The sequence below is a fragment of the Sarcophilus harrisii genome, chromosome 3 (assembly GCF_902635505.1).
Source record: "Sarcophilus harrisii chromosome 3, mSarHar1.11, whole genome shotgun sequence".
Lineage (NCBI taxonomy): Eukaryota > Metazoa > Chordata > Mammalia > Dasyuromorphia > Dasyuridae > Sarcophilus > Sarcophilus harrisii.
In genome coordinates this window covers 608,180,565-608,204,289 of record NC_045428.1, presented here as the reverse complement: position 1 = coordinate 608,204,289, position 23,725 = coordinate 608,180,565, and the positions used below count along the sequence as shown (strand labels likewise).

At 40.1% G+C, this 23,725-nt stretch overlaps 1 protein-coding gene across 1 annotated transcript; it reads left to right on the top strand.

Moving 5' to 3' along the window:
- The first annotated feature begins 12,706 nt into the window (after window positions 1-12,706).
- LOC116422954 (putative KRAB domain-containing protein ZNF788) lies at window positions 12,707-23,168 on the top strand. The gene is made up of 3 exons (XM_031963539.1): window positions 12,707-12,880; window positions 20,153-20,303; window positions 22,724-23,168. Exons 2-3 carry the CDS (start codon window positions 20,271-20,273, stop codon window positions 22,976-22,978), a joined length of 288 nt encoding a protein of 95 aa, XP_031819399.1. The 5' UTR covers window positions 12,707-12,880; window positions 20,153-20,270; the 3' UTR covers window positions 22,979-23,168.
- Window positions 23,169-23,725: the final 557 nt, after the last annotated feature.

The following is a 23,725-nucleotide window of genomic DNA, read 5'->3' as shown; positions in this document are numbered from 1 at the left end:
CACCCGATCCTTCTTCACTGAGAATAAAGACTGACGATTTTCCCTAACCTGAATTCCTGTCTCGTGCTGATCTTAAAATACACGATCTTAACAAATAGGGAGGCTTGAGATGTAGAATGATATGAATGCAATATCCATAATGTTGTATCTCAGTCCTGTTTGTGTGTGCCTTGCACCTTTAATTCCCAAAGAATATAAACATTTAAAAGTAGGTGGGGATCCAACAGAAGAGACCAGAGGAAATGAGGTATTTGGGGGCTCTGGCTTTACGATCTGCCCAAGTGGAGTTATTGGGGCTGATGGTGATGGCCTGAAAGCAACTCAGAAGGCAGTTGTGTTGAGTGAATGATTCTGAGCTGCTCTGTGAAGATAGAAAACAATTTTACAGCCAATTTCATCCAGGAAATTCATCAATCCCAAAGCTGTCATTGTCTGAGGGATGCCTTTTGAGAGAAGTCCCAGGCAGTTAGCCAAAGCCACTTGAGTAACAATGGAATTTATACATCGTATCCTATGTCCACTGAGAAACAGAAGGATGAAGAGACAAATAACAAAGGAATTCCCTGGAACCCCAATTCCTGTCTGGGAGAAGAAGGCAACACTCAAGATTAAGTTTTTAGATTTCATCATAGTGGTATCTTGATGATAAGAACTACAACCAAAATCAGAGAGATGTAAAGAAGAATAGAAATTGATATTCGTGATCATTCCTTTATAGGCTCCCCAACCCCCACTCTCTCTAAATAGATTCTGTTAGGTGAATCTTTTTCTGGTCTTTACAATTCTCCACATTGATATTTGTAACAAAGCTCTCAATCTACTGCTCAAGAAGGCACAAGTTGGCATGGAAGTTTGCATGTTGTTTATTCTTTTCTAAGCAGTTCATGAATTATTTAAATACACATCCCTACAACTCCGATCTTCTTGAATCAGAGTTCAAAGGGTTTACAGTCTCTAACAATACCAGCTTTAGTTTTCTGTGGGAATGTTAGAATGTAGACTTCTAGAGTCCAGTGATTTCCATTGCAATTCCCTTTGAAACAGCTATTAAAAACAGTGGAGAATTAATAAATGCTAAGTGTTACATTTAACATGATGGGTGGACAATTAATGAAATTTATGTATGGATATATTTCTTTGTATGAGAATGAGAAGAGGGAGGAGGAAAACTAAAATTTTCAAATCTTCCATGTTCTCACTCTCTTAAATCTCTAAATCTAATATAATAACTATTCATCATTTAAGATAATGAAATACTTCTCTTTTCCCAAAATTTATTTAAAATTTCTCTTCCTCATGTTTCCTTTCCATTAGTTAATGGCCAATTTCTACCAAATATGTTTAGTCAAGTAAAATGAATTCAGATACTGGCCATGTGCAAATTCTGCATTCTGAATCCATCGTTTTTGTTAGTGTATGGTAAGCATTTCTAATAAGACTCCTTGCTGTAAATCTCTTCTCTTGAAAAAAAAAAGTATGAAAAGAAAACCAGAACTAAAGAGGTTATTTGTATTTTGAATAACTCAAACAAAAGAAATGTAAGAGGAGCCAATAAGGGAAGCAGGCAAAGACAGCAGCAGCAACAGAGTGACAACAGAAAAATCAGGAAGAGACTTCCTTCTAAATGTGTTTAAGGGGATAGGGTAAAAATAGAACTCTGGTTGGAGTGACAGTGAAAAGCTTGACAGGGGCATCCTGACAGAATTTGGTGAAAATCTGTCTATAGGTGAATACATCTTTTGTGGCACTACATCCCAATTTGGGAGAGTGTATAAAAGGGAAGGAAAAGAACAAGATAGAGAGGTGAATGATATGCCCAAATCAAATCAAGGGCTAGCAGGGAGGGGAACACAATGTGAGTGATTTCTCAGAAAGCAAAGACCGTACAGGGAGGAATTGTGGGGTGAGGAGAAAAGATTAGAAAGGGAGGAAGGAAGGAGACCTTACTTTGGATGTGGAGAGGATTCCACTGATAAATTCTCCAAGAGGTAAAGGGAAGTGAGCTTTAATCTTAAAGTGGAAACATTCTGGGGTATTTGGTACCTGAAAAATATTCTCATTCTGGAAGGGGGAGTTGGAATCTTTGGGAATAACTGACACCAGGAAGAGTGGGAGAGCATGGACACAGGGAGGACATTTTCAGGAAAATGTAGAAAGGGCAATAGAAGAGGTTCTTGATCAGAGGTGTAAAAAGAGCCCTCCCAGGGGGTAATGTCCTCTTATGATATCTGATATTGTTCTGAGAGTGAGACCCAATGGAAAAGGAAACTACATAGCAGGGAAAGAAAGTGTCTAGAGGGTAGAGAATTGAATAGATACTTTAGAAGCTTTAATTGTATCAAGAATATAAAGAAAAGAGATGAATAATAGGAGTGATGAATCAGAAATGAGAATGTAGGTTAAATAGAAAAGAGAGAGAAAAGATGGTGAGAGTGAGAGACCATGCAAAAACCAAAAACTAATAATAAATGAATGAACTGGACCAGTGGAATAGAAAAAGAAGAATAGGAAATCTATTTAACTAAGAGAAGAAAAGGAGGAGAAGAAATATATAACAAGATAAAAATAGGAGAGAGGTACTAGAGACTAAACTCTAAATGACAAAAGGCTACCAAATGAGAAAAAGAATCTGAAGTGACAGGAAGAGAGTCACTGGGAACAGGCTACCCTAGAAAAAAGATAAAAGTAACCAAAAGAATTTAATACTGTTTTTACAAGAGAAGAGAGGGAAATAAAAAGTTGATACTTTCTTCCCCCAATTAAGGGACAGTTAAAGGAAAATATAAACTTAACTCTTAGAACTTGAAATGTTAATGGATCAAACAATCCAATAAAATGAAAAAGAATATTAGATTGGATTAAAAAAAAAAATCCTGAGGGAGATTCTGAACATCACCTGGTAAGATAAGGTACTGGATAATTTCTCAAACTGGATTGTCAAGTGTTCAAATTCTACTGGAAAGATCACAACTATGATAGAAGGTCCATGCCGTTTGAATGCCATGCACATATTTACTTAAAAGACTGTTTGAAGGAGAACTCACAGAAGGGAAGCACTCACTCAGAGATCAAAAGAAGTCATACAGATGATGAGGTTCAGCACAGGGCGGGGATTTGTGGGAACCCCCTTCTGTTTGGTGAATGTCCTTAGTAAATGAATTTACAAACCTGAAAAGTTAAACTGGCAAAAGAAGTTTATTATTAGAACTGAGAAGTCGTCTTTTGCAGGCTGACTTCCTTAGTGGCAGGATCCCCAGAGAGAAGTAAAAAGTGAGCAGAGAAATCTCGATAAAAAGGTAAAGTTAGGAAAATAGGTGAGAGAGATAAAGAGAATGGCTTTTCAGCAGGCAGAGGATCACAGCTATGCCAAGAAGAGAGAGAGGTTCCTTGACATGTTTCCTGCTTTTGGCCCTCTGCAAGGAATTGAACTGAAGAAAGTTTGTTATATGGGTAGCTCTTGGTGGGTACTGGGAGCAATTTGATTTTGAATCAGAATAGAGAATCTTCCAATTGAATGAGTGTCCCTAGACTAATCTCCAACTCATTAGCATTGAATAGAAATCTAGGTCTCCAGCTTGGGCTAAATAGAAATAGTCCAGGATTTAACTAGTCCCACCCAGATAAAAGAATGAAACCACTTTATCTTGATTCCCTGGGGTGGGTCTCTCAGGGGAGACCTTCTCTGAGGGAGTTTCCCAAGATTTCCCCCAAAGTCTGAGTGAAAGAGAGTTTTGGGGCTCTTCAGTACAGGGACAGTCTCAAGGTCTCTTTGTAAAACTTTAAAATCAATTATTAGACATAAGAGATACTGACATAAGACTGGTGAACATGGAAAGTTTATGACAAAGAAGCCATTGTACTCTATGAGCAAATCAGAATTGGAGGAGCTCAAAAAAATGTGAGATGTACAAATTTAGAGGCCTTTCCCCTCCAAATGTTCATATGGACTATTTGTGCTGAACATTCTCAGTCTTCTGAGCTTGTATTGGTTTGATCAGCCAAAGTTGGACACACTGTACTATAATGGGCTGGTGCATTGAGCTCAGAGCACTTAAGGCTAATTACCAATTGGACAATACTCTATTAGCATATGCTTAGAGAAAGAATGGCCCTGCCCACTATTCTGTGCAGGTTTGAGCTGTTAGGTGTATAGAGAGATTGAGGCAGGAGTTAGAGGATGGAGTGAGAAAGTCAGACTCACTCCTGGGGGATTCCTGTAGCTATTCCTGTTGGGATTCCTCTCACTTCTTATCACCATTCTGTTCATGTCCAAAAAGAATAAAAATCAAGGACTTTTGCTGATCCTGACTCTGGCTGATTCTAAAGTATCCAGGGTACTAACGTGATCATCACACTGTACCTTGACCCCAACATAATAATGTCATTTTGTTCCAATTTGGGAATGGACAACAACCAACCAGATTTGAATAAGTCGATCAGAAAGATAAATAAAAGGGAAGATGTGGAATTGAACCAATTTCTAGAGAAACTAGGGTTAAAAAAAACTTTTGGAATCTTCTAAATAGTACTGCAAAAGAAAGTACATGTTCTGTACCATATGAAACTTGCATAAAACTGACCATACACTAGGACATAGGGATATTGCGAAGAAATGTAAGAAGACCAAAGTACCTATTACATACTTTATAGATCATCATATATTCAGAATAGAAATTATTTCAGGGATGAAAAACAACAGATAAAGATCTAAAAGAAAACTTAGCAATGAAATTTTAAATTATGAGTGGATCAAAGAACAAATCAGAAAAATAATTAACAATGATGAAAAACCAAGTGTTCCTGATAAAACAACATAGCAAAATTTTGGGGATGCAGTTAAATCAGTCCTCAGGGGAGAACTAATATGCTTACAATCATACATTAACAAAATATAAAAAGAGAACAATGAACTGAATATGCACTTTTAAAATTAGAAAATGAACAAATAAATCTAAAATAAGCACAAAAAAGAGTTATAAAAAATAGAGGGAAAGTGGATAAATTGGAAATCCTTTCCAGAAATTGAAAAATGAGACTAAAATTTGGTTTTTGAAAAGAATAACACAATTGATAAAAGTTTCGCTAATCTGATTAAAACTAAGAACAGAAAATTAAATTAATAAAATAGGAAATGAGGTGAAATCCCAGCAAAATGAACAGAAAAAAAGGATAATTAGAACAAATTATACACAGGCCTATCCTAGTAAACTTGAAAACAGAAGAGGAATAGAAGAATACCTTCAAAAATATAAAAAAGAGAATGAAGGTTCTGGAAGGAATTCACTAATGGAAGATGGGGATTATGAGGGCATAAGGATATTTAAAAGTGAGAAGGCAGCTGAAGCTGATAACAAAGTCAAGAGTGTAAGAAGTAATTCAATTCAGTAGTCTCCTTTCTCATTTTTCAATTATACCTTCTTAAATTTTCAAGATGTCTTTTTGGTTTTTAATTTTGGTGCATTTATTTTGGTCTTGCTAATTTTATTACTGTAAATTTTTTAGGAGGTGATTTTTTTTTAATTGAAGCTTTTTATTTTTAAAACATATGCAAGAATAATTTTTCATTGTTTACTCTTGAAAAACTTTGTGTTCTAATTCCCTCCTTGCCCCCCCCTCCACTCTCTCCCCTAGATAGAAAGTAATCCAATATATGTATAATTGTATTTTAAGTTCACCAATCCCATCTTTTTCCATTTTCTTAATGCATGTTTTCAAAGTGGCATTTTTTGTGTAAGGAATGGTTTAACTTCATCTGGGAAATTCAGGTAAGATGTATGATTGTTATCTTATACATAGTTATTGTTTCTATGCTCTTAGTTATCATTCAGGGTGTTAATATTCAATTTCTATCTAGGTTCATGTTTTTTGTATGTGTTATCTTCCATGTTTTACCACATTACAGTCTATAAAGAATGTGATTGTGGTTCTTCTAATATTTATTGATATTATTCTGTGCTATAGCATACCAAGTAAAAACTTATAGCACCAGTGTCATATACTATAGACATATGTCTCTTTTCCCATGGAAATGTTCTTTTTAAAATACATTATATTTTTGACTCCAATTACATGTAAAAACAATATTTTTGAATATTAAAAACAGTTCGAGTTTCAAATTGATCTCTCCTTCCTTCTCTCCCTTCCTCACCTTCAGATGATTAATAATTAATAATACAAGTTATTATGAGTGCAATTATGTAAAATATTTCCATAGTAGTAATTTTTTGTAAGAAGACTCAAAGAAAAAGAAAGGAAGGAAGGAAGGGAAGGAGAGAGAAAGGGAGGGAGGGAAGGAAGGAAGTAAAAAATAGTATGCTTCAGTCTGTATTCAGAAAACATTAACTCTTTTTCTGGAGGTGTATAACATTTTCCATCATTAATCCTTTGGGATTGTCCTGGATCATTGTGTTGCTGAGAATAGTTAAGTCATCCATAGTTTTCATTGTACAATATTGTTTTTATTGTATACAATGTTTTCCTAATTATGGTCACTTTCTATTAGGTCAGATTAGTCTTTCTAGATCTTTTTGAAATATCACTCATCATTCTTTATAACCCAATAATATCCCAATACCATACATAATATGCCACAATTTGTTCAGGAATTCTCCAATTGATGGGCATACTCTCAACTTCTGATTCTTTTCCATGACAAAAGAGCTGTTGGAATATTTCTGTACATTTAGATCCTTTTCCTTTTCTGTCTTTTGAGATTCAGACTTAGAAATGGTTTTACTCCATCAAAGGGTATGCACACTTTACAACCCTTTGCACAACGTTCCATGGAAATGTACTTGAGTGGGACCATTATCCTTTTCCCATAGAGACAGCTGTTGATATAGGAGATAGTCTACTGGGAAATCAGGAAGTCCTGAACTCAAATGTGCCCTCAAATATACTTAGTAGCTGTGTGACCCTTAGAAAGTCACTGCTTATCTTAGTTTCCTCAAGTTAAAATGGGATAATAATAGCACCTACCTTTCAGGGTTGTTGTAGAATAAAGTGAGATAATATCAGTAAAGCACTTGGTATAGTTGCAAGCAAGTTTAGTGGGTGCTTAATAAGTGCTTGTTTTCTTCCACTTGAGGCTCCTTTCATTCTGTCACCCAAATCTCTCTCCTCCAGAGAAATCATCAGGTAATGAATCATGCTGTAAGAGTCAGAGACAGAAGGAAGAATAATTTTAGCTCATGAATCCTTTCTCAGGCATACAGAGGCAGTTATTTCTTAAGCTCAAAACCACAGAAGAGATTTTTATCTTAATGAGGCACATAGTCAAGTAACAACCAAGAACTTCCCAAGATTTATCAAACTGGATGCTCACTATTTCTAATGATTCACTTTGGGACAAATGGCCTTGTTACAAGGAGCGTGAGAAAGCTTACCAAAAATTATGAGGTAAGAAAGTGAAGGGCATTGGAATATGGGTTTTCTTTTTATTATTGTTGCCCAATGAAAAGCAAGTTATACAGAAGAGGAAAATGGAATTGGAAAATGAACAGCTTATAAACAGTTAAAGAAATAATGATTTGATGGAATTGTTTCAAATGGAGGAGTCTCTTGTGGTGTTCTATTCATGCTATCACCCCTCTGGCTGATTAGTCTACAATGTTCTGTGGTCCCTCATTACTTCTGGACACACAACTTCAGATGTATACCTAAGGAACTTAATATTTTCAGTCACAAGGGCTCATGGAAAATTATGTCAAAATTTAAATGTCCAGAGAAGTTCATCAGTATTGTTCCTCAATATGGCATGCTTTCCGTTCTGGACAATGGACAATGCTCTCTAGCTTTCCCAGTCACCAGTGGAGCCAAACAAGGCTGCTCCAGGCTTTTTAGCCTGACATTTTCAAACCCCTCCAAGGAGCACAAACAGAGCATCCAAGTCTCCTACCACACTGATGGTAAATTCTTCTACTTGAAAAGGCTACAAGTCAAAAGTAAAGGGAGTATTTGTGCCTGATTTTTTGTTTGCAGATGATTGTGCTCTCAGTGCAGCCTCTCAACCTGAAATGCAACAAAGGATGGATCAATTTTCTGCTGCTCCTGCTGATTTTGGCCCAACAATTATCACTAAGAAAACATAGGTCCTCCATCAGCCAGCACCACACCAGCCATCTGTAGAACCTTGGTTACAGCAAATGGAGACGTTCTGAATGGTGTGGATGAGTTCACTTATGTTGGCAGTATACTTTCTAGGGAGGTCACAATGATAATGAGGTTGACACATGGATTGCCAGAGATAGGTTGTGAGGCTCCAAAGGAAAGTGGGGGACAGGAGAAGTATTAGACTGACTACTAAACAGAAACTACAAAGCCTTTGTCCTAACCTCATGGTTGTATGCCTGGGACACCTGGACAGTCGACCAGTGCCACTCTGGGAAATTGAATATAAATTTTCTTTGAAAGATTTTGAAGATCTCCTGGCAGGAAAAAGTACCAAACACTAAGGTTCTTTCTTGAACTAAATTGTCACACACTCAAATTCTATTGCAGAGAGCAGAAGTCCAATGGGCTGACCACATTGTTTGGATGCCAAATGTTTGCTTGCCAGAAAGACTCATAGAGGGCAAGTCATCTGGCCACAAGGTGGTCAGAAAAAGCAGTACAGAGACATGCTCAAGGTCTCTCTGAAGAACTTTAGAATTTATTGTATGGCATGGGAGACACTGGCACAGGATCACCCACCATGGCATACGTACCCTTCTTAGGGAGGGTGCTCTGCTCTTAGAGCAAAGCAGAAGTGAATTAGTTCAGAAGAAATCTGAGATAAGCAAAGTTAGAGAAGCTACTCCAAATCTTCATGGCACCCATTTGTATCCGACCCATGGTAGAGCCTTCTGAGCTCATATTGGTATGATCAGCTGCAAATGGATACATGAACTTCCCTCTAACATAGTGATGTTATTTTGATCCTCTTTGAAAGCTAAAGACAATAACCACCCTGAATTACATTGTCTCAGAGGAGACACTTATGACTATTCTAGTTCCCAAGCCTCATAGGCTATGGGGTGGGATGGGGAAATGTTCTATATTCTTCAGAAGGGGTTTACTAACTTTCTCCTACTCCTCTCACAGGTACAAGGACTGAGATCCTTGTCTTGACTTCTCAAGGATACCTGTCTTTTCTAACTATTCTCCTAGGTCAAGGGAGACTTCTTCCTGGAATACCATCTGGCTTTCTTTTCCTGGCACTCCTGCCTTCAGGCTCTCCAGATTCTCCTTAAAACAGTAAATGCAATTAGAAATGCCTGTGGTTATTTTTAAACATGCTGTACAGTATATCTCTGAGGGTCTTGAAAACATCATGGAATCCCATATCTGGGATGTGAAAATTTGGTGCCCCTCTAATGTTAGAATCCTTACAAGCTGTTAAGTCATTAGAATTGATAGAGACAATAATTATCTAATTTAGCATGGTTCAGTATGATTGATATGATCTTACAAGGAGATGTTATGGGCCAGAATTTGAAACAAGGTACTAAGTGGAACTGATAGAAACAATGCTGGTTTTCACACCTTTAGAGAGCTCATATAAGCAAGAAGCTCTTAGGGCCAAAGAGCACTCTGGGAGATTGAGATCCAGAAGCCATCTCTCCGAGGCAAGACAGATTCATAACAACTTTCACCTTGGTGCTGGCTGGAGACATTTGGAGTTGAGCTAGAGGCAAAAGATTAACAACGGGCACTCTTGGAACCAAGGAAAGCTGAGGCCTCTAAGAAAGCTAAACCTGCTCCCAGAGAACCATCATATATTATACAAAAGAAGAGAACACCACACTCTAAGTTCCAAATACATTGTAAGAGGAGACCCAAGCAGAGACTGGATAATTTGGTGTCCATTCAGCAATCAGTTCCAGTTCCCCCTCTTTAAACAAATGTGGCTCAAAGTCCTCTGGAGCAGTGGGGGCGATTTCATCTTTTGAAACTACTTTCTGCTGAGAACAGGTATAGATCTGAGTCACTTGCAGGGTGCCATCTTTTTATGGAGGGGTGACAAGTTATAAATCCATCTGGTCCTGGTTCTTTTTTCTTAGGAACTCATTTATGTTTTGTTCAATTTCTTTTATTCTAATATACCTCTATTTAGACATTGTATTTCCTCTTCTAATCTAGGTAATTTACAGTTTTGTAAATATTCTTCCATTTCATTTAAAATATTAAATTTGTTGACATAAAGTTAGGCAAAATATTCCTTATGATTGCTTTGATTTCATCATAGTGATATATGTACCCTTTTCATTTTGGATTCTAGTGATTTGGTTTTCTTCTCTATAGTTTTTAAATCAAATTAAACAATGATTGATTGATTTCATTTTTTTTATAATTACACTTTGTGAAGCTTCCCTCCATCTTATTGTTACTCACTCTTGTCCTCTGCCTTTCTTTTTACCCTATCTCTGTTACCTTATCTTTCCCTCTTGTTCCCCTAGGAGTTCTTCCCTTATTTTCTCCCCCACCCTTTCTAAAAGTCCTGCTCATCCTTTCCCAGTTTTCAACCTCTCTAGAAGCTCAGAACACACCTTTAGATTTCCAGGCTGTTTCTCTTCACTTCTGAGGAGAGGAGGTTCCAATATTCAAAACATATCCACCTGCAGACTCTGTGTCAGTTCCTTCTTTAACACCCAAATTTATGAGGCGTTGCTCCATTTTACCCATTCCTGGCTAGCTTTGTTTTTTAGAATCACTCCATCATACACAACTCAGCTCTCACCTTTCTTTCATACTTCTCTGTAATAATGATAGCTTGAAGAAATTTGACAGCATGTCCATGTATAGGCAAACTTAGTGTGTTTCGAGTTAATCTCTTCTTCAAGTTTACTGTGTCCCCAACATAACATTTGAGGTGCTATTACTTATTGTCTACTTATTCTTTCAGGCTCCTTTCTGACCTAAGACTTGACTCTCCCATATCTGGAGGAAATGTCAGGATATTCTTGTTGCTCTTTCTAGGGATAATGAGTTTTGAAATTTCCCAGGATATCAAAAAGAAAAAAAAAGAAAAACCTCTTACTAGGGTTCTTTCATGGTTCTGTAGATGATCTCATTCATTCTCCTCTTCCCCATAAGTGGGAAATCTGACTTCTGTTTATACTTCTTGGATTTCTCCCATGTGTGTTTTCAAAGAATATTGATCTATTTAGTCTCTTTAAGCCAGCTAGAAAACTATATTGGTCCAGACTGAGAGAATTTCAGGGTCCTTTTTTGTATGAAAGTGCTCTAGCTTCCTGCCACTGACAGGCATTAGGCTGGTTTGGATGCTGAATCTGAAACCTCACTCTGCTCCTGGGATCAGAACTCCAAAATTGCTGCTTCTGTTGAATGCATTTCTTGCTGAATACCCAGTTTAGGTTCCAGCATCTTCTCCTCCCCCTGGAAAGCCTGGAAAGTCCCCACTTTGGACCTGCCTCATTTCTGGGAGGTTGATGGGAAGCCCAACCTCAGAATCTTGGGAGACCATTCTGAGCCAGTCTGACTCTAACAGGAACCTTTCAGTGTTCCTGATACCCTTGTGGACATTTTCCTTGAAATAAATTTAGAAGCTTTAGAAAAATAAGGTTGCCATGTTTGACCTTTGCCTTGTGTATCATAGAGACTAGATTTGTTTGAAGCTTTCAGACCAGATCTGTTGCTTAATCAGGATGTGCTGGTTTGCACTGATCCCAGAGCCCTTTGGGGGGCAGAGAAAAGGCGATCCAGACAATGAAACAAGGGATTTTCTGAGATCTACCTTTTCAGTAACCTGTGTGTTGTATTTGGATACTGCTTCAAGCTGAGCGCTAAACTGTTGTTATCTTGCTCCTGGTTTTGAACTCTATTAATGTAAAACTTCCTAAAAGTTCTGGTTTTTTCTATTTCAGCTCTTGCCTCTACCAGATCAAAATTTTAGTGAATTTTCTAAATCTGCAATCATATCATACTTTCAGGATCATTTTCTAGATTAGCATTTTTTATACTGTGGTTTCCCCAAATCCCAATATAAGATTAGAAATATAATAATATAAATAAGGTTTTCATTTTAAAACATGAAGAAAAATTCCCAGTGAAACGACATCAATGCAGTTCTGAAATCTCTTCTTTAGAAAAATCACTTCATCCTTCTGACTGTTTGACCCTGTGGATATTTTACTGCCTTCACAGTAGAATGGAGTCATTCTGATCCAGTTGTGCTGAATGTTTATTCCTACAGCTCCTAATCATATGACCTCAACGTCAAATTTTTAATGATCTCCCTGTAGAGGCTCAAACATCCCTATGGTTATAATGGGACGACAAGTCTTTCTTTAAGGGAGCCCTCATTCCACTTTAGATTAGGAGAAAATTCAATCTAATCTGCATTAACACTTGAAGGTAAATAGAATCCCCGATGTTCCCAAGTTGCAGTCAGGACCTCAAATATGGGACCCACTACTTTCTGTCTGGCTGCTGCCCAGGATTTATCCTGCCACCCTGTCAGCTCCAGAGAGGAAGGAGTGAGCCCCAAATCTGCGAATGTGAGTGGGAAAAGGAGGCAGCCTGGGGGGAGGAGGACATCTCAGAGCAGAACTGCCTGGTGGGTGGTGATCCATGTGGAATATGAGCCCTTGGGGTGGAGTTTAGAGGCCTGGGAGGAGCCCAGGGCAGACGTTGGGCTCTCCAGGACATTTCACACGATGGAGGGCGGGGTTTGGGGCGGGGAGGCATTTCAGTGTCTGACATCCTGGTCTTGGTTGTGATTGAAGGAGACAGCTCATTTTTGGAAGTCTCAGGGTCTGGTTAAGGTGGGAACTCTTGTATCCAGGAGCAATCTCCTCCAGTGAGCTGGCTGGAAACTGGGACTTCTAGACTTGAGATCTCTCTGCCTCTTGCAAGGCAGCTCTGTAGGTGCAGGTCCCAGGTAGGTCCGTCAACCTCCCGACATTTCTACCCCCACCTCCCTGCCCACCTCTGAGCTTTTGCTAGTTGCCGTTGTCTTTGCTAATGGGGGATCATCTGACCTTCAGCAGCACCAGCAACCTGCTGCTCTACCAGATTCGGCTATTGGACAAGCCCTCGCTTTCCAGCTCCCCCTTCCCCATCCCTTCTTTTCCCACCCCAGTACTTCCCAAACGTCGGAAGTTACAGTCCCCGGATTTATCACCGATTCACATTTTCCCAATTTCAGACTTTGCCCATAAGGACCCAGGAGTCCTGCCTTGTTCCTGGATCCTGGTTAGAAACGTGGTGCTTCTGCCTTCCGACTTAGGGCCCTGAGAGATTCAAGAGTTCTGCCTGCCCTGAGACCCACTCTGGACGCGGGCCCCCAAAACTCCTGCCTGGCTCTGCCTGTCTCCCCTCCTATCCCCCAGGCTCTTGGGCTGCTGCCCGATCAAACCCCAGGCCATGGCTCCTTGTGTCCAGGCTCCCTTTAGGGTCGCTAAGCCTAAGCTCTACTAGAGGGTCCCAGACAACCCAGCTCCTAGGAAGACCTCAGGACACAGTCATGCTGCTTTCCCGGGATCTGTGTCCCCCCCTGAAGCCTTCTGCCCCTGCAGTGTCTCTGATCTCCTTACCCTGAGCTGTGTCAGAATTTCTGTCTCCCAGATCTTACCTGGGCTCTCCTTTCCTCCTGCTTTCCTGCCCCCTCTCTTAAAGTCCTGAAACTTCACCTCATCCCCCCCTCCCTCTAACCCTTCACTGTGTACCTTGCACACTATGCCCCCTCTGCGTAAACCACAAGTCTGAGCAAAAACTAGTCTTGTGCTCTCTGACCCTTGTGGTCTGTGGCTGGTTGGATCTGGGTCAGCTCACTCTTGGGAAAGGATGTTGAGGCCTTGGGTGTATGTTCTGCCTGGCTGATTACAGAGCCCGGCCACACCCTATAGATATGTCAGCACAGGCATGGAGCACTCACCAGATGGAGACGCCCCCACCGGCTCCGGAGCTGGGCACCTGGATACACGAGCTATACACAATACCTGGACGTGGGCACATGGGCAAGAGCAAGTGAGAGGGGTGTAAGTCCGGGACAGCAGAGGGAGAGAGGGGGAGAGAGAAAGCTATGTAACCAAGCAATAAGCTTCTCCAACTGCCTACCTGGTGTCTGTCTACTCTGGCAGATGCAGAGACCTCCAAGGGTCATAGATAAGTGTGGGTAAGTACTCAGACTTCCGCTGGTGTCAGCAGGTCTGCACCAGCTGAGAACCCCAACAACCAACTCTCCACCCCCTTCTCCCCTTTTTTATTAGTTCTTCTATTATTCTTCTTTTATTCTTCTTCTATTATTAGTATTAGTTGTTTCTCTTGCCTAATTTTTGTAATTGTTTCCTTTTACACTTTCCTGCCCCATCATACACATTTTAGTCCCAACCTTTGAAACTATCTACACTTTATACCGATGACATTTTCTCATATATAAGTAAATAATTGGCCTTAATGAGCGCCTTGGAATTGGTCTTTAATGTTTTCCTTTTTTCTGGATCTTTTATATTAAATTTTCCATTGAGTCCTGGTCTTTTTTTTACAAATACATGAAAGCTTTTCAGTTTCTCATATGTCTATTTCCCCCCTCATGCCATGTTCTATTCCAGATTTCTGGATAAATTATTTAGGATGCAACTTCAGGTCTTTTGTTCTTTGAAACTTAATGTAATAAAAGATATGGTCTTTTACAGTTCAAGCTGCTGGTTTGGTAAAATCCTGACTATTTCTGCAGTTTTGGAGTCTGTCTTCTTTTCTGGTTGGTTTGCAGTATTTTCTCCTTAACCTGGGAATTGGGAAATTTTGCTAGGATATTCTTGTAAAGTTTCCTTGGGTGATCTCTTCAGTTGCTGAACAGTAGATTTTTTCTTTCCCCTTTTGCCTGCTTGTTCTAGAACTTCAGGGCAATTTTCTTTCATAATTTCTTGAAATACTGTATCCAGATTGTTTTTTAAATAATAACTTTTAGGTAGTCCAACTATTCTTATATTATCTTTCCTCGATCTGTTCTCCAGTTAGAAAAGCTGAGATATTTTAGATTCTCTTCTATGTTTCTAGTTTAATTATTTTTTGGTGTCCCATAATGTCACTCAATTCCTCTTTTTCAATTCTGTTTTTCAAGAACTTTTTAAAAGTTCTTTCAAATTGATTAACTTTCTTTTCATAATTTCTTGGATTGCTTTCATTTCCCCTCCTAATATTTCCTTGATTTCTTATTTGATTTTTTAATTTCTTTTTATGTTCTTGCAGGAATTCCTTTTGGGCTTGTTGTGTACCTTTGATGTTACCCTTTGGGACAGGAATGACTTGTTTTTTAACCTCACTATTTTCTGGATATTAACCATGATAGCTATTGTGAATTTCTTTTTCCTTTGCTTATTCATCCTGAATTTTCATTTGGTTTTATTTTATTTTTAGCAGCTTATAATAATTATGATTATTACAGTAAAGTTTGCTTTCTGAGCTCTGGGTCATGCTGGGTAACCCTCAGCTCCTCTTTACTGTTATGTTCTGAATTCTGTCCAGGGGCTCAACCTCAGCAGCAATTCTCACCTAAGGCACATGTAAGGTCCCTCAACTGCTGTCCGGGAAATGTTTTTGCTCCTTAAGTACTGCACTTTCCCACCTTGTCCACAGCCACAGCCTAACATAATGTCTGGCCAGCACTGGTACCCTTTAGTTTGTGCAAGACCTTTTTAATTCAATGTAATCAAATTTATCCATTTTGTATGTGTTAATATTCTCTAGTTCTTCTTTGGCCAGTAATGGCTTTCTTCTCCCCAGATCTGAGAGGCAGACTATCCTTGTTCTCCTAATTTGTTTATAGTATCGTCCACTACATCTGAATCAAGAACTCATTCTGACCTTATCTCAGTATAGAGTGTTAGATCTTGGTCAGTGTCTCGTTTCTGCAATGCTCAAAAAGCAATACAGCATTAAAGAATTTCTTAACAGGACCTAATCTTAGACGTGACATCTAGTCTAACTTCTAACCAGAGCCTATTAAGGCTCTGAAAACTGCCCCTGCAGCCTTTTCTTGAAGTTGTGCAGTGAAGGGAACCCTCCACCTCTCAAGGCAACCCCTTCCTTATTGGGATAGGTCTAGACTTTAGGAAGGTCTTCTTGTTATCAAGCATAAATTGGCCCTCCTTGTTCCTAATGCTGCCTGGTATAAGAAATTTTTCCTTATACTTCCTTCCTTTTTCCCTCAAATCCCGCACAGTTAGTGGGAAAAGAAGGGAAAGGGATAATCTATACATACTTACTATGTGGCAGGTACTGTACTAAGTATATAAATATTTTCTCATTTGAGCCCCATATCATACCTGTGAGTTTGGTCCTATCATTTTCCCTGTTCATAATTGGGGAAACTGAGGCATACATGTATGAAGTAATGTGCCCTAGGACACACAGCTAGTAAGAATATGAGGATGGATTTGAAATCAACCTTTCTTGAGTCCAGTCTCAGGATTCTTAGCACTGCAAGACCAGTTCTCTCTAATTTCTAATCATGGAATTTTAAATTTAAAATAAATATGGAATGAAGGGGGATCACTGCAATTTCCAGGTGTTTGGTATCACAAAGAGCCACTTTAAACTTCCCATCCAAACAAGTGATTGTCCTTCCATATTATATTTACTCACCATTCTCTTTCTCAAGCCTGATTTTAATCTATCCCTGTCACTTGATCTTCTCTCCCACTCTCCCACTCCCCATCCCATCCAGCTAAAAGTGCCTCCCCTACCCCATCCTCCAGTTTCCTCACCTCTATATATTCAAAAGGCCTCTACATCCTTCTGGATTTATACATTGTTTCCTGACAAATTCAGAGAGTAAAGTTACTATATTACCAGCTCCCCACCCTCTTCCCCACCTACTTTCTCAGTTCTAGTTCTTCCTCTTGCCCAATTTTTATAATTGTTCCCTTTCACCTTTTCCTACCCTATCATATAAGACGCAGCCTCAATCTTTTAAACTACTCACAGTTATACTGACAACATTTTCACATCTATAATTAAATAGTTGGTTTTAAGGAATGCCTTAAAAATAGTCTTTAATGTTCTGTTTTTCTGGATCTTTTATATTAAATTTTCCATTGAGTTCAACCTTTTTATTACAAATACTTGAAAGCTTTTCAGTTTATCAAAGGTCCATTTTTTCTATTCATTCCAGATTATATTCAACTTTCTGGGTAAATTATTCTGGATGCAACTGCAATTCTTTTGTTCTATGAAATTTAATGTAATCAGACCAATGGTCTTTCAGAGCAGAAACTACTGGGTTTTGTGAAATCCTGAATATTACTGCAGTATTTTATTGTCTTGTTTTCTGCTTAGATTGCAATATTTTCTCCTTAATCTGGGAATTTTGAAACTTTGCTAGGATATTCATGTAAGTTTCCCTTCTCTGATCTCTTTCAGTTGGTGAACAGTCGATTTTTTCTTTCCCCCTTTACCATCTTGTTCTAGAACTTCAGAGCAATTTTCTTTCATAATTTCTTGAAATATTGTATCCAGATTCTTTTTAAAATTGTAGCTTTTAGGTAGTCTCAGAATTGTTATATTGTCTCTCCTTGATCTGTTCTCCAGTTTTTCTAATGAGATGTTTCAAATTCTCTCCTAGTTTTTCTTTTCTTTTAAAATTTTAATGAAACTTTTTATTATGAAACATATGCATGGGTAATGGGTATCCTTGGGTACTCATTTTTCAGCATTGACCCTTGCAAAACTTTCTGTTCCAAGTTTTTCTGTCCTTCCCCTCAGCTCTCCCCTAGAAGGCAGGTAGTCCAATACATATTAAATATGTTAAAATATATGTTAAATCCAATATCTATATATACATATTTATAAATATGTGTATAGTTATCTTGCTGCACAATTAAAAACTGAGTATAGAAAGAAAGAAAGAAAAAACCTGAGAATGAAAACAAAATTCAAGCAAAGATCAATGGAAAGAGTGAAGATGCTTTTTTTTTTTTTTTTTTTTTTTTTTTTTGCTTAGGCATATGGGGTTGTGACTTACACAGCGTCATACAGCTAGGAAGTGTTAAGTGTCTGAAACCATATTTGAACTCAGGTCCTCCTGACTTCAGGGTTGGTGCTCTTTCCACTGTGTCACCTAGTTGCCCCTAAATTTTTTTTTGAAAATTTTCAAAATTGTCTTTACATGTAATTGGGGAAAAAGTAATATTCCATATAAAAATAATTGAGGTCAATCAACCTCATGCCCTTCTGTTCCAAACTGTCTTCTGGACATCTTGAACCAGTTTTCTGATTTCAGATGTCTTACAGTGAACATGTAAGACAATTAATTGAAATGTAAAAGTTCTGGTTTCTCCCCAAAGTCCTTCTGGTTGATTTTCCTATGAAAGGTCTTTGAGTTTTATGAAGGGAAAGTGGAACTTTCTTTTGCTTCTAATTTTGTCTCCTATTTTAGGTAGCTTTAGGTCAAAACTCAATCCAGATTTTTTTACTGGTAGTATTTTTTTATTTTTGTAAATTCAGGCAAAGATAGTTTTCAATATTCACCATTGCCAAACCTTGTGATCCAAAGTTTTCTCCCTGTAAATCACAGCATTAATACCTAACCTTCACATAGTATCATTTATTATCCAAGTGATTCCCCATAGTAACCCAAAAGTCCCACTTTCAGCCCCCCTTGTGGATCTGGGTATCCTAGCCTTGACTCCAACTCCTATTTGGTGAATTGATTTTGTGCCTTCGGATTTCTTATGAGGTTCCATGGGCTCTTCCTTTCTGTCCCCGGAAACCCTCCTTGGTTGCAGGAACTGAAGCTGTTTCCTGGCCAACTTCTCTGGACCTGCACATCTTGGGCTCCTTTCCAGCCATGTGGCTCACTGTTTGCACATTCCCTTTCAGGATTCTAAGCCTAAACTCTATCCAAGAGTCCTGAGAACCTTCCCCCATCTTCTGCTTAGATTTCAGGACTCAGCCATCCTGTTTTTCCTGATTCAACTACCCACCTAAATCACTTCTGGATACTTAAATTTCTTCCTTTTTACCCAGGCTTTCCAGGTCTCTATCACTTCCCCCACCATAAGTCCTGGGAGCTGAATCCCAGACTAGATTGCCTCCCAGAGCCCTTACCTCCTTACTTTATCCCTCAGTCAGTTCATTTTCTAGATAATATGTCTGTTGGGGAGAAGGGATACTGGGAGAAACAAATATCACTGCTAGGGAGGTTTCTGCCTTAGGGGACATTGATGTTCTACATACTTTCATCACATCTGGGGCCTTAAATCCCTCCTGCTCTTGGATCTGTAGGAAAGTGGGGGAGAGGAAGGTGTCAGAAGAGTAGGAGTAAGCGTTATGAGGTCTAGATATGGGGTACCTAAATGAAATTGGGATTTAATTGAGATCTAGTGGCAGATTTGGGGTACAGGGAGTCAAATAGCGCTCTCCTGCAACCCCTTTGGATTCGGCACAAGGATATGGAGTTAAATGCGGTCTAGAAGCGGTGCGAGAGTCCCCAATAAAAGAATTTATTGGCCCGAAAAGCTAGATTGATAAAAGAGATTTATTATGAGGTTATGAAGTAAGGTTAAAGTATAGTTAAGGAAATAGGTAAGGATAAAGAGACACCGGAAACAGGATTCCAGTGGACAGAGGATCCTGGTATGTCAGGCATAAGGCTGGCATGTTTGGAACCTCTGCAAAGAGAGGACTCCAACTTAACTCTTTTATAATGAAAGATTCAGCTGGAAGAGCCTGTGGACAGTATCCCAAGTTGGCTCAGATCTGGGTGGGGCTGGGACAGGACCAGATCTTCTATTGTAATTCAAAGGGGCCGGGATTTGTGAATCAAAAGGTCCTGGGCTGATAATGCATCAATTAGGAGGGGATGGGAATCAGATGGAAAGGAATAAATCAGTTCTTAAAGGAACTACACCTGCATCAAGAGAAGGTGAGCTCATCTTCAATTTTATACCATCCCACCCCAGTCATCTTATTCCCTGTCCCTTCTATCTTGTAAACTCCTCACTGTCCCTATGGCCAGTAACTCTGGGGACTTTTCCCTCCCAGCCTTGTTGTTTTTGACTGGATAAAAGAACATTCTTGGCTTTATTTCTTCTCCAACTTTAATCACTCAATGGGGGTTGCCTCTCTGTTGTTTGGGGTCTGGACCCAAAGGGCAGGGCAAAGGGCTTAGTAACTCCTCTGGAACCTCACGCTCTGTAATTTCCTGTAGGCTTGCTCCCTGTCCAGGAAAAGAAGGAAACAACATCTGTGCAGTTATAATCATCCCCGCCCAACAGCCTGCAGAGGACCCAGGCCTGGCCCAAGCAGGGAGCCTGGAGCCTGAGGGAATGGCCCCTGAGAACCGCAGACCCTCACCCCAAGTAAGTGTATTCTGCCCACAGATGTGGGTAATATCAGCCCAAGAGGCCATTTCCACAGATCTGCAGGATGGTCTGTGAGGCTGGCCGGCCATCTCTCTAATCCTTTACAAAAATGGGCAGGAAAGTGAATGTAGCAATAACATCACTGCCCTCCTCTCTGCTATGTTTTGGACTGATTCACTGTCCCTTTGGCATCTTGAGCACTAAGTCCCTTCCCCCACTTGCTGACCCCACATGTTTGTTTAAATTTTCCCTGAATATAGGTCCCTGACTAAGGTTTCCACATCACTCATTAGTGTCTGTCCTGTGGGTATCATGCTTTTGCTTTGGTCTAGCACCATCTACCTACTAGACAAACACACACACAGGTACACACACACACACACACCTTCCAAGACCTCTGTCCGGTGGCCAAGGTCCCTCGTGTAGCTATTGACTTTCCTGGAAACCCTTGATCCTGAGTGTTGTCTGGAGCAGAACCCTGGAAGCTTCCCCAGCTCTTGTCCTTTCCCTGGCTGGGAGCAGAGCAGAAATTGTTCTCCTGCTGCTGCTCAGCAACTACTACCTCATGTCACACAGAGTTTTGTCACACAGAGCTTCCCAAATCTCTCTGAATTCCTTCTCTTTACCGATTTTCCTGGTTATTATTATAATTTTTTTAACCTGAGGCAATTGGGGTTAAATGACTTTGCCCAGGGTCACAAAGCTAGGAAGTGTTAAGTGTCTGAGGTAGGATTAGAACTCAGGTTCTCCTGACTTCAGGGCCAGTGCTCTAACCACTGTGCCATCGAGCAGTCCCTAGGATAATTTGTTTTAACCTTAATTACAAAATAAGAGAAGAAAAAAATTTTCAGGGAACCAGCAGAACATAAGAGCAGATATGAAAAAACAAACCTACATAATGAATGTTACAAATGGATCAGGAGTGTCCAGCATTTCTTTGCTTCCTGGTGGGTTTTCTTTTCTTCCATTTTATTTTATCTCCTGCTACCTCCTACCGAGGCTACTGACTGCCAGGGCCATACATACCCATCTTCCCCGGATAGACGTGGAGACCAGCCCATGTTTCTTTATTGCAATCTCAGCAGGGCTTAGCAGGAAGCAAGAGCAGGTGGATGTATGTCTCTGCGTCTCTGTTTCTGCGTGTCTGAATCTCTCTACATCTCTGCCTCTCTCTACTTCTCTCCCCATCCTTCTTCCTATGGACTCGAAGCTGGCCATTTATATTTACTCTCCCCTTGAATACCCAGTGCATAGCCACTCAGCACTGTGTATGGGAATCCACAGAAGGGAGACACGTGCAGTTAGTGCTGCCTCCTCAGAAAAGTTCTAGCAAGAGGACACACCCCTCGCCTTCTCAAGGAAACACCTGTAAGACACAACCTCCTGCCTCAGAGCCCGAGCCCCTTGTGCCTCCTGGGCCCACCCCACCAGCTGACATGGCATACATGGCATTTCCCAGGAGGAAAGTCCCTGACAAGACCCATGACTGCAATTAGGCACTTCTAGAATAACTCCATCATATTCAGCTCATACTTCTCCTTTCTCCTCCTTTACCATTGCTTGGGTCAAAGCAACAGGCATTTAGAAAGGGAAGAGGCTCTGTGCAAATATGGGGGAGATGCAAAGAAGGAAAAATCAGTCTTTGCCCTCAAGAAGCTTCCGTTCTAACATGGAAGACAACATGTCAGCAGCTGTGTCCACACCAGCTGTGTACAGTGTAGGTGGGAGGCCTTTGCATGACTGTACTTCCAAGTGTTCTCATCCAGGATGTGACCTTTGGGTAAATTGTGTCTCTCTGCTTCAGTTTGCTTTTGTAAATTGGGCTCGATCCATTAAAAAGTGTGTGACTTGGAAATTTGGAACACAAAATCTTATGAAAATGAATGTTGAAAACTAACTGTACTTGCATTTGGAAAAATAAAATACTATTGGGGGGGAAGGATAGTGTTTTCATCTGGATAAGACTTAATTTCTGGCTTTTGGAAAATTCACAAGATCCTTTTTTCTGCTCAGTGATCATGGAACTGTTTTAGCTCTATAACACATAATACTTGGTAGCTTCACACAAACACTTCATGCCATTTTCTTAACATAGCACTGGCTGATTTCACCTCCAAAAATCCTCATCTCTCTCTGATAGAACCCATAACTTTCCTGATTCCTCAGGAAGTACCATTTCTTAGTAAGACATTTCTCAATTTTATTCCAACACAAAATATAAAATGTGTTTCTCTCTATTGCACTGGTCTTTGGGGGACTTTGGTTTCAGTGCTGGCTCTGAATCCTGTAAGGGCTGTCACCTTTGGGCAGATCCCTCTTCCATGCTTCAGGTCCCTTCTGTACATTGAGGAGCATTGGATTAGGTCAGTTATGAAGCTTGCTTCAACTCTTAAGTCCTCTGGGTGTTGGTGTTCTAGGAGTTGGTGACCTTCAAGGATGTGGCTGTGGACTTCAGCCCAGAGGAGTGGGGCCTGTTGGACCCGGATCAGAAAGAGCTGCACAAGGAGGTCATGCTAGAGAATGCCGAAAACTTGCTCTCCCTGGGTAAGGAGCACTACCTTTGGAATCTGGAACTGCCATCAAAAGGAGTGTCACCATCGCCTCCCTGGGGTGCAGAGTTTCAGGCTTTTATCACTTCTCAGAAAGGCCCAAGGGCTGCCTCCTGTCCCTGAGACACAAAGCCCTCCTGCTGCCTGGTTCTTTTATGACTGGTCTTTACATTGTAGGATGGGAATCTGGTAGTTTTGTCTGCAAACCTTCTGAAAAGCAATCCTGCCCCTTGTCATTGAACATGGGATAGGAGAAGGAACCCCCTTCCTCTTGGCGGGAACCATCTTGTCTTTGCAATGCTCTTTTTGGTAAAAATAAATAAATAAATAAACAAATTTTTACTTCAGTACTTCTGGTGTAAGTGATAAATCCCCCCCACAGCATGTGGGCTCCTGTTCCTCCTTCATACATCCCCCAAAGGCTTGTACAGATACAGGGGAAGAAAGGGAAGGGAGGAGTTCCTTCCATACATTTGGTGGGATCCAGGCCTTGTGCTCAGAGCATCCTTTATGCACATTATTGCCCTTGATCCCCACCAAAACCCTTTGTTTGGGGCTCCATATTTATCCCTATTTTACAGATCTGAAGGCTAAAACAAACAGATGAAATTCCTTAGAGTCACGTAGCCAGGATTTGTCTAAACCGAAATTTGAACTCAGGGTTTCCTGACTGCATGCCCAGTGCTCCCTTCTATATGCTCTCAGCTGCCTCTAATGTCCAGAAAATGGAGGCTGTGGGCTGTGGCCATCCTGCTGGGAAGGAGGCAGCAAAAACCATCTTTGAGGTGTCCTTGGAACTACCCAGTGGGCCTCACACCCCTCACCCTGTTCCAATGAGGAATAAATGACGAGTTTCAAGGCTCACACCCA